This window comes from Hemicordylus capensis, chromosome 2 (genome assembly GCF_027244095.1).
Source record: "Hemicordylus capensis ecotype Gifberg chromosome 2, rHemCap1.1.pri, whole genome shotgun sequence".
In the NCBI taxonomy this organism is placed as follows: Eukaryota; Metazoa; Chordata; class Lepidosauria; order Squamata; family Cordylidae; genus Hemicordylus; species Hemicordylus capensis.
The window spans coordinates 63,012,133-63,023,702 of NC_069658.1; the positions used below are offsets into that span (position 1 = coordinate 63,012,133).

Below are 11,570 nucleotides of genomic sequence, written 5' to 3' on the forward strand. Positions count from 1 at the left end.
GGGGGAGGGTGTATCTGAGAGCAGTGTCCAGGTTTTGAAAGATGATTGTGGTAGGGAAATATTATTCTTCTGGCTGCACCCATAGATACATTCAAGAACTATTTTATATTAGTGGCCTGCAGCCAAAGCTTTGGCTGTGCATGGAGGTGTATGAAATGGAGGCTCTCTCCTCTCTGGCCTACTCTCCTGAGTCTTCAGCTTCTTTTCCTCCCCTTTGGATATTCCACATGGCCCCAAGACCTTGTGTGACATGTCTTCCTAGCCTCTTTCTCTCATGTATCCATCCCTCACTTCTCTGCCTTCTCCATTCTTTATTTTCCTTAGCCTACTCTCTCCTTCACATATCATTCCATCATTCCTCATTCTTTAGTCAACCTACCTGTTGGTTCACCCCTGCCTATTTGTGAATCCTGCCTTCAGCTCATCTTCCCTAACTCTTCCTCATTGCTGCGCAGCAGCAAATCATATTAGCCTTTACCCACAACATCACAGTATGTTCTCATCTAATCCCATTTCAGCACATGGATGCTACGTTAGAGCACTTATTGGCACCTTTGGCTCAGATCACTGAGTTCAATAGAAAGCCCACGATTTATAATTTGCTCAAAAAGACAGAGGGGAGGGCTTTCTTTCCCCACCCATCCTCAAAGGACCTCTGAAAAGACTAAAATATGTGAGAAGGAAAAATTCCCAGCAGAAGGTATTTATAACATCATGCTGGAAGCTTGGCCTTCCTGGTGATATATAGGTTGCCTTTGCTCTCCACATTGCTTGTTTGATTTACATCCTGCTCTGTCCCATGGGCTCAGTGGTTTACAGCATTTTTTAAATAGTAAAAGGGCTTTCAACAAAACAAAAATAAATTAAAATAAAAAGAGCTCACTCCCAAGTGTGGGTTATGATTGTGTGTCTTAAGCTCTGCTCAGGAGCAGGGTAGATGTCTCAGTTCTTGGAATGCCCCTCTTTTTTAACAGAAGCACCAGCTGCCAATGGCAACCTTTGAAAAAAGTGCTGTAGAGTGGGTTGGGCAGGAAAGAGCCAGAGCTCAGTCCTCAGAGTCATCTTATCTCTTGAGCTCTTCTTGGGCGAGTGGTTAACTGTCCAACTCGTTCAACTCTAGCGAATTATCTCTATTAACATATTGTCTCTGTTTGAGTGAAAAGGGTATTTTGACCTGGTCCTCCAGTAAGATGCCCACTGCCATAGAGTTGTCATTTGGGAAAAGTGGAGAGTGGGTGGAGACTTACGTCCCTGAAGTAAACCTCCATTCTCCTCCCCACCTTTTGTATGGAAAAATTAAAGGCTTTGAATATTTAGCTTGTGTCATAACTCCTACCAGAGGTGGGTGGGGGAGTTCACTGGGGTGAATCCTTGACTGTAAGGGATTCAAAGTAGGCTGCCACCATCAACTTTATTTTAATGTGGGGCAACCCATTCTTTCCACATAAGACTCTGGGGGTGGGGGTGTATGTGTGTGTGAAGTGGCAAAGCCCTCCTAGAAGGGCTAAGCAGTCCTAGGACTCCAAAGGCATGTAAAAGCATGTAACATGTAAAGGCATGTAAAGGTAAAGTGTGCCATCAAGTCGATTTAAACTCCTGGGGCCCACAGAGCCCTGTGGTTTTCTTTGGTAGAATATAGGAGGGGTTTACCATTGCCTCCTCCCGCGCAGTATGAAATGATGCCTTTCAGCATCTTCCTATATCGCTGCTGCCCGATATAGTACCAGTGGGGACTCAAATGGGCAACCTTCTGCTTGTTAGTCAAGCATTTCCAGGTTACTAAGGCAGATCCAAAATGAAGAGTAGCACTTCAGCAACAAGGATTTATTGTTAGATTAAAAGAAAAAGTTATTCAATAAGGTATTCAGCAGTGTGAATAAAGAATAAGGTGTGTGACACTTGAACACTATAGTCTGTATAAGGTAGTGGAATTAGAAATCAAACTGTGGGTCCCTGAGAGTTATTTTCACATGTAAAGGTTTATTTTTTAAAAATTGTGAAAATGGAGTATTGTAATTTGAGTTTTAAATGCAAGATAAATCTGGAGGATACTGGAACAAGTTCTAATTACCAGGCATGTGCCAATGCCATCTTTAAATCTAGCCAGACAAAAGTATTATTCTTGCAACAGGTTTGCTCCTATCTGCCTGCTTTGCAAGTAGGAATGCGTGAGACAGTGAAGATGCAGAAAGCAAAGAAAATGAAAATAGGGCAATGGCCTTGCCCTGAGTCTCAAAGGGCATTACTGATGCTAAATGGCGATAAGCAGAACCAAGCCGAAGTGCTGCCTGATGTACCGTAAGTAATACCTATAACATCACCGGTTTTATTCTGCTTTGGGGGACAGCTTCTGACCTGACACATTTCTTGAACTTTATGTGACCTGTGTTGTTGCCTGCAAATTACTGTGACTGGCAGAAAGCTCTGTTTTAATCCTATAAATAGCACATCTGGGTAGGGTGGGTTTCTATTCTTCCCCCCCCCCCCGCCCCTTTCTCTGTATGTATGTATGCACATACTTTTCCACTATTAATGTAAATTGCTTCCCAAGAGAAATGGATCTACACACAGAATTACATTTTTAAAAACAGTTTAAACCCTGTATATTGAATGATTGCTGGGATTATTACAAGTATATACCATGGTGAATGTTTCAAAACTGCAATAAGGACTTCAACTTCAAAATCTTTTCAATATAGTTGTATCTATCTGTGAGCATATTTGTTACTACAGTACACAATGCTTTTTTAATGTAAATTCAGTCCAGTCTTTTAATGCACTTTTTCCACTGCTTGCTTTCATTTTAGTGTTGAAACCACTGGTAACTGTTCTCATGTTCCAAAGAAATTGAGAAACAAAGCCAAAACTGAGATGTTTTGTAGCAAAGAAAATTGCCATTCTTCAGCTAAACAGACAAAAGTTTACAAGGTTAATCTTAAAGGTACTGTGAGTTCCTAATTCTTGCAAAGTACTTCATATATTTGCAATCAATAGTTTCACATTAGGCCTTGGTAGAGGTAGAGTTGGATCTCATAACTACATATATAAAGCAGTACTTCTTTATGTTACATGCCAGTTTTGTGTGTGTGTTTTAAGTAAAGGCAATATATTTGATAGAATAAAACTGTTTTTCTCTTTAGGCTGTATCACCTCCTCTCCTCTCACCTCACCTCACCTCACCCAGTTGTTAATTCAGGGTGCATCCTACATTCCTGTCTTGCCTGCCTTATTTGCTAATCCACCTCAACCTGAGCTTGGGAGGATCAGCACAGGCTTCTGATTTGAAAGTCTAATTCAGTCTTCATCTCTTTCAGTCCTGGACGTTTTCTGAACAAAGACCAAAGTGTATGCTGTGTTGCATAGCCCTATTAAGCATATGGACTGTTTTCTTCCAGGCATTGAGCCCAGGCTATGAAATACATTTGGCTTTTATTCTTAACTACACTGGAATCGAAGCACTAAAGATTAAAATAGCACTAGATTAGAGCAATTTATTCAAACTCCACTTAGAGCATACATATAATAAAAGAGCATACATATAATAAGTCACTTACACAAGGCTGTACCTCACTGGAGTCACTTGTTGAGACTGTTTATTTTACGTTTTGACCTAGACATGTGTAGTTCTGACATTCAGAGGTGATCTGCAGTAAAATGAACATCCTAGATCTCTGTTTTAAACTGTATGTCAGAAACAGTCCAAAAGAACTCTGTTTCCCTGGGATTTAATTTTTCCCCTACCTTAATGCTAAAATATCATTAAGCATGTTATGAAATTGATCTCATTTTCCTCTACTTGTATAAGTAATACAAATCTGTATATAATTACTGTTTTCAAAGTAGCAAAAAGAAGAGGAAAAAGAATAGACTTTGTTGTTTCCTGCAACAAGCAACCAGATACTTTCTGCATAAGAATTATATCCTGTTGAGGATAGCACTAGTAAAGTGACTTAAGGTGGTATTCAGCCATTTGCAATTCACTTTTGGATTAAGGTCTGTCTAATTTCTTAAATCTCCACCTTTTCTAGATAATAAAAATTATTCCAGCCTAATCTCATCGTGCAAGTAGTAGAGTATAAGAAAGCCAGGATATGTCTCCTGTATTTTGGAAGTTATTTAAGCCTGCACCTTGGATCGCACATGTTTTTTTTGTTTTGTTATTATATGCTATTGTTCTAATGTAGCCCCTTGAAACGATCCATATTAAAAAATTGTGAATTTTACACCCTGCCTGCATTAAGTGGACAAACTACCTGTAAACTGCAGTTCAGTCTTCACTGTTGGGTTGTTGTTTTTTTGCTCTCTTGCTAGCTCTAAATGGGACTGTGTTTTCCTTCTTAAGACTGCTTCATTCTCTTTAATCTCTCCCCCTCTTTTCTCTCCTTCTCTCCCTCTCTGGTACTGTAGGCAAGCCAGACAGCCTATTGAGAAACAGCAAACCATCTGTTAACGGATTTGAAGTTCTGAATTATACTTGAGTGTGTAGAGGCACTCGTGCTTAGCCAGAAACATTCATTTGAATTAAGCTACAAACGCTGTGTAAAAAGAACCATACACTTAATGTAGGTTCATGAATAAATTTAAGGGAGGGCAACTGCATTCTAAACTTTTATTGCTTCAAAACCAACCATTTTTGGTGTTCTGTGATCATTTGGTGCTTTTATAATGTGAATGAAGCTTTACAGCTTGAACTGGGCGGGTGGGGGAGAGAAATAATTCCTGTATTAACCCTTTAGCAGTGCAGTTTCATTGCTGAATCTCTGATGGAACAGAAGATCTGTGGGCTTTTCTTAAAAGGTTTTTAAAAAGGACAAAAGAAAATCTTATTCATTACTAAATGCTTTGGCATGCAGCCAGATCTCATAGTTTCATGCACTTTGATTATTTTCTTCATTTGCCATTTTGCCTAGACTGTTATAATCTATTATTTTTGTATGGTAGGAGAAACAGCCCTGCATACTGTTTGTAAGAGTAACAATGTGAAGAGATTGGTGCATCTTCTTTCTCTACCCGGAATAGATATTAATGCTAAAGGTAAGTAACTTATTTTCTGGACTGAACCAACACATTAAGCCTCCCAGGTAACTGTGATATGCATCTGTTTGAAGATATTTCCCTTCCTTGTTTTCTTCCAATGTGATTGCTATTTAAACTAAAGATTTTTTTGCTAGCTTGTAACTAAAGCTTATTAAACGATAAACATTCATTGCATTTTATTGTGTCTTGTGGTTTTCTGTTTATACAGAGTGGTGGTTTTAAAAACTGCTCATTTCTGGCCTTTTTAGAATAGATATGGGAACAAAAGAACTGTGAATAGCTTTATAGGCAGGACCAGAATGTCATCTCACTCTAACAGATTTGGGACAAAGGGTGCAAGTTCCTGGCTCATATTCTAGCAAAATTATTATTCTGCTTTGTGGAAAGAGAGTAATGCCTTCAAGTGACTGTAGAATGGAACTGAAATAAACCTTTGCTTCTAAGAGCAGTTTTGTCTTGTTTTATTTTTATCATACAATATAGAATTAGCATATGGATTTCAAAATGTTTCACGTACTAGAACAGAAAAAAGGTTTCTTTATAAGATATCTCAATTATAATATAATATCCTTTAACTAATTTTGTTTCCTAAACTTCCCTTGATTTACAATTCAGACTATGCTGGCTGGACGCCTTTGCATGAAGCCTGTAACCATGGTAGCACAGTGTGTGTCCGTGAAATTTTGCAACATTGTCCAGAGGTAGACCTGCTCAGTCAAGTGGATGGGGTGACTCCCTTGCATGATGCACTGTCAAATGGACATGTAGAGATTGCAGAGCTTCTACTTCAATATGGGGGTAAGTGCATTTATGTTAAATCAGCTTAGAGAAATTTAAAACTGTAAAATTGGCAGAGTTTTTAAAATTGAGAGGTGATTCTGGATGTCATTTTGAAAGCTAGAGGTTCTCATAAATATTGATGTATATCTGCCATATCTACATTCATTCATCTTGTCAGTTAAATTAGTTTAGAAAGCCCATAACTTTTGCTGCTTTTTCATGTTTGCTGAACTTCTTTTAGAGATTTATTAAGGAACTATGATATGATTGCATGGATGCCAGCCCTTTTCACAAGACTTGATTTTACATTCATTTTCACTGTGAATGGCAGGCATGTTTTCACTTAATTGCTTCATGCTGGTGTGGTTTTGCTTACATGTATAGATATAATTTTGCTGTTCAATCTGTTTCTAGAGGGACTAATTTTATAAATTTGGGGAAAGAGGGGTTAGAAAAAGCTCGGTTCCAATGTTGGTTTTTTAAAAGCCTAAAACTTGATGAAGCATAATATTTTGCTTAGGCCATTCCTGAGAAATATTATTCCTCACTGTGTGTGCCTGTGTGTGTGTGTGTGATTTAAAAACTGTGCATTTTGCAAAAGCTATATGTAGCTTGTGATATTCCTACTCTGTGTGTTGGTCTAATTTTGCATTCTGCCTTGTTTCCATATTTATGTGGCTGTAGTAATAATTCTGCATATAACTATAAAAAGCAAAAGAATGTTCTGTTCTTCGGCAGCTTTTTAACTAAACTCCTCCAGAAATGCAAATGTTGTTCTAGTTTTGTCTGCTTCATGAGACCTTTGTGCATCTGTAGTCTTCTCCTGCCCCCTAAAGGCTACTTCCTTTGTCTCTGGCTGACACCTTTTCACAATCAATACATCCCTTGCTCTTCTTCCTCTGTATGTTGTGCTAAACCTTAATGCTGTCTCCCAGGTGCTTTATTTATCTACTGCACCATGCAACTGACATGCCAAGCCAATACCTGGCCTCACTTCAATCGGTCTAAGTGATGCAAGAGCCAATATTACAGCAAGTCCAAGTCTTCAATAGAAAGTGGCATTACACTGACAGATGTGTATTTTTCCTGGGTGTCGGTGAAGAATGGGCAGTGGATGATCCCCTTGTCCTAGGGGAGAAGATCTACTTGCACTTTCATTCATCAAGGTCTTCTGGCAACTATACAGGTTATGTGTGCAGACTTATCTTTGCTGTCACATGCCAGCCTCTGGCCTGTCAAGCCGTGTGACAGCAGCATGACAGGAACTATGTTGCACATTCAGCGTAGAATTACTCATGTTTGGTAACTATATACTGTATACTATAGAGCCTTTCCCCACTTTCCCTCTCCCAGTCCACATGCCATCCCTGCCTTCATCTCCATTTTTATTTTTAAAAAGCTTTATTATCTGTAATAACAACATTGCATAATTTACCTTACCCAAATATAGGCGACTAGAGTTCTCTCCAAGTTGATGGTTAATTTATTATTATTATTTTAAACATTCCATTTAAGGAAACGTACACTATGTAGAATTCATGACTATAAATTCTGTTTATGCTAAGTGTATTACTTCATTCATTGTAGGGTGGCCCTGTAATCTAGCATAAGGAAAACTGTTCATGGTTTTTTCCTTAATTCAGATGTATGTTGATATAATTCTTGCAGCAGAGTAGAGGCCTGCACCAACTCTGCACAGAAGAATCTACACGCCCCCACCCATCCCCCCCCCGCAAAGAGCCCAAAAACCCTTTCCACCCATCTGCCAAACAAATGATCAGCATTTTGTACACAGCCTTAGATTCTTGATGCCTTCTGTGTACATCAGTTGCTGGATTGTGGTGGCTGTGCCTGGGAACACTTTCCCCCATGTATACTGTTTAGAAGCAAATACATTCAAGGTCCCAGGTTCAGTCCCTGGCACTCCAGGTAAGGCTGGGAAAGACTCCTACCCGAAACCTTGGAGAGCTGATTTCCTGAAATCAAAAACTCTTGGTAGCGGCCCTGTAGAGAATAAAGGTTTTATGTGAGTGAGTGAGATTACGATAATTACCTACTGCTGCATATCACACCAGTTTAAACTTTGGAAATTGACTAAACTCTGGTTCTTACATTCAGGTGATGCTGAAATATGGGGATAAAGTAGCAAGAATTACTCCTCCAGTGTGCCCTGGGTCTTCTGTGTGAATGCCCTGAGACACCCAGTTTGCAGCATTTATTCTCCTCCAAAGCAGAGGGAGGAAGTAGCTTGAGAACCAGACTTGCTTATGAGCCAATATTCATCTTGGACTCTATTGGCATAGTAGAGGAGAAAATCTTCACTAAATGGCTCTGCCCTTTAATACGTTTTTGGTGCATTGTTACAATGTATTTATTTTTTCAAGCTTTTGGCCTGATCTGAATTTTTCTACCCCTACTTTATAATATTTCAACTGCCTTTAATTTTTTAGTTCCTTTATCACCTTTGTGGCTATAAACAATACATAATATATTATGTATTTTAAATTGTGTGAGTGAGTAAGTGCCCTGGGGGCACTAATGAGGCAAAGAGGCACAAATGTTTTGATAAATTTATAAACCAGGGCCAGAGTTACTTATGTAACTGGTTCTTGCCTTAGAAATGCTTAAATGTCCAAATCACAGTTCCACTGTATTCTGCACTGTTCACTTGCAATACTGTGTCCGGTTCTGGGCCCTGCATATATGAGAGACATTGATAAACTAGAATCAGTTCAGAGGAGAACAACAAAGATGGTAAGGAGATTCTAAACGAAGTGCTATTGGGCACAGTTGAAGGAGCTGGCTATATTTAGTATTGAGTGGAGAACACCAAGTGCAGATATCATCAGAATCTTCTGATACCTAAAGGGCTGTCACATAGAAGATGCAAACTTGTTCTTTGGTTCCAGTGCTGCCCTCAGAAGCTCCAATCTGTTTAAATGACTAAGAAGCAAATTTCGGCTAGACATTAGCTGCCATTCAGATTAAGGAAATGCCTGGGCATTGAGAGCACACCTAACATCACTTCCAAACTACCTGTACTGAGGAAGCAGCAGTGTTTTCCTTCCCTTCCCTTCCCCAGTTAGCCCTCTGTGCCATCTGAAAATATGTCCCTGAGGGTTGCATACATCACCCATAGAGCAACACCAGAGCTCTATGGGTGAGGAACAAAAGTTTTGTAAGGCCAAATGCAGCTCATAGGAACATAGGAAGCTGCCATATACTGAGTCAGACCATTGGTCTATCTAGCTCAGTGGCAGTGGTTCTTAGAATTAAATTCTAAGCCAGGGATTCTCAAACTTGGGTCCTCAGGTGTTATTGGACTTCAACTCCCATAATCCCCAGCCTCAGTGGCCTTTGGTTGGGGATTATGGGAGTTGAAGTCCAATAACGCCTGAGGACCCAAGTTTGAGAATCACTGTTCTAAGCTATTAAGATGTCAAAATGTGTGATCCCCTACAATGCAAAGTTTCACAGACTTGTAGATAGTGTAAAAACATAGTCAGTTACTAAAGCTGCTATTTCCTACTAACGTTTTGTTTCTCCTGCAGGACCAGTATTGCTACAGCTGAAAGATTCTGAAGGAAAACTGCCACTGGATTACATAGAGAGTGTAACTACTAAGCAACATCTTTTGCATGTTGTTAAGCCAGAAGAAACAGTTGAGAGCTTTCATGCACAAGTGGAAAGCAATTTCTGCAATCAAAAAAGAGAATTTTGGACAATCTTATTTTGCAAAATGTTGCTAAACCTTTGTTCTGTATATAACTTATTTACACCTCTTTCTGTAACCTCTAAACAGTTTGCCTTCTCAAAGCCATTCCTGGTGACAGCTGGCTGTTACAAATTTAATACTAGCTCTCCTACCCATTGGTTCATAGATCTTTACCTTAGGGAGCTTGAAATGTTTCAGGATCTCCCAGCTTATCTTTGGAAAGCCATAGAGGAATTTAAAGGAGGGTCAGGAGAACAGAAACAAGCTTTTGTAGCAATATTACAACAAATCTCAAGGACAATTCAGATATCTAGCCTTTAGTTGGCAGACAAAGTTCCAAGCTAGCCCCACTTCTCTAAATGATATAGTTAACAGCATATTAACTTCAACATCCAGTGACATCTATGCCTACAATAGGTTTGCCTACTGGTCTTCACAAAGGAAGTGGTGATGATTACATAGTGCCTTAGAATTCCCACTTAAAATGTAGCATGTAAGTGCCAGCAGATTGTACTTCTCTACTCTGCCAATTTGAAAATATATATACGCTTAGTGACCTCGGCTGAGGTATAGCTAAGCAAAGTTTAATTGAACAGAGTGCATATTGTTTACAATGTGAATATTTAGGTGAAAAATGTATGTAACTGTATGGAAAAGTTCATGTTTTCAAAATGCTAATTTAAATTTACAGCAACACCTCACCAATTCATATCCCTAATTGGTTAAAAAGACAAATGTACTCTTAAAATGTTAAGAGTTCAGTAGTGCATTTCCACTATAAAATGAGTTGGAAATGGGACTGGAATGATGGCAATGGATCCCTTTGCTACCATCCTCTCTTTCTCTCAATACTCTGACATGTCATCTTTGTAGTGGTAACCAAGAATTTATCAGAGAGCTCAAAATTAAAGATTGTAAGAGAAGCTTACTAATAATATTATTTAATATTAAAATTCTTATGTAGTGTTTGAAGAAAATAAACTGATACCCTACTGGATATAATTGTAGAGAGGGCACTGGTTGACTAGGGGCCAGTTGAACAATGCAACTGGCTGACTGCAATTGTCACATTACAACTTCTATTTTGCTTTTGTACAGAGATAGCAGTCTCTTGCAAGCTGTTTTGGCTTTCTGATAAGGAATGATACCAAATATAACTTGGTAGTGTGTATTCATACATTTTATATGACTATAATAAAGATCTGAAACATTTTCTCATATTTTGCTGGTTAGGTTTAAGCAAATTGTTGCTACTGGGGTTTTTTTGTACCCAAGCAATAAGGACATACAGTGATTGAAAACAGTATTTCTATTACCTCTTCTTAGACATTCAGATAAGGGGTGGGGGCTGGGGCCACACACAATACTTCCATACAGCATGCTGCAAGCACACCTGGAAGCTATGCCCTGATATTCACACTAAAAAACCCCACTCTTCATGTTTATGGTGTTTGCAAAGACAAGCTCTGTGTGATGGCAATTGTCTCAGAAGGCTGATCAGCCATCCAGTCATGGGGACAACTACCATCATGCTTACAGCGCTTGCCTCTTCAGATAAACACCACAGGCATGGAGAGCATGGTGGGGTTGAGACCCAAGACCTAAATTCATTACCGGAAAACTTACCTGACCATTTTCATCTATTGGCTTTACCATATTTTCACCAAACTAATACATAGCAAATATTTATTTATTTTATTTCTATACTGCCCTTCCAAAAATGGCTCAGGTGGTATGAAATATTCTGAACTATCCCTTCATAAGCTGGAAAGTGTCCTGTTTAAGCTATCATAGTGTACTTGTTTAGGGAAGGGAAGAATTCCCCCCACCCTTAGCATGTGATAAAAGAAATAGCTAATCTTCTGGGACTCTGAACTTAGCACAAGTCAGATCCTTGCATGAGATAAACCTGTGTAGCAATCCTCTGGCATTAGAATAAAACACACTGAGACCTGCATAAATATGACACAGTAATATCTTTGAACACCCTTCTACCTAAATAACTTTGAATTTGTGAAGTACAGCTTTCGTGTTCTGC

General features: G+C 39.0%; 1 protein-coding gene across 6 annotated transcripts in view; it reads left to right on the forward strand.

Annotated features, from left to right (window-relative positions):
- SLF1 (SMC5-SMC6 complex localization factor 1) overlaps positions 1-10,752 on the forward strand; it is a 55,383-nt gene extending 44,631 nt beyond the window's left edge. For 4 of the 6 annotated variants that reach the window (XM_053293923.1, XM_053293924.1, XM_053293925.1 and 1 more), the window contains 5 exons: positions 2,132-2,298; positions 2,808-2,941; positions 4,942-5,034; positions 5,653-5,835; positions 9,369-10,752. In XM_053293923.1, coding sequence (XP_053149898.1) covers positions 2,132-2,298; positions 2,808-2,941; positions 4,942-5,034; positions 5,653-5,835; positions 9,369-9,853 — 1,062 coding nt within the window. In that variant the 3' untranslated portion in view covers positions 9,854-10,752. Of the gene's footprint in view, positions 1-2,131; positions 2,299-2,807; positions 2,942-4,941; positions 5,035-5,652; positions 5,836-6,752; positions 7,120-9,368 lie in introns of all 6 variants that reach the window. The other 2 variants (XR_008315727.1, XR_008315728.1) reach the window with 2 other exon arrangements.
- Positions 10,753-11,570: the final 818 nt, after the last annotated feature.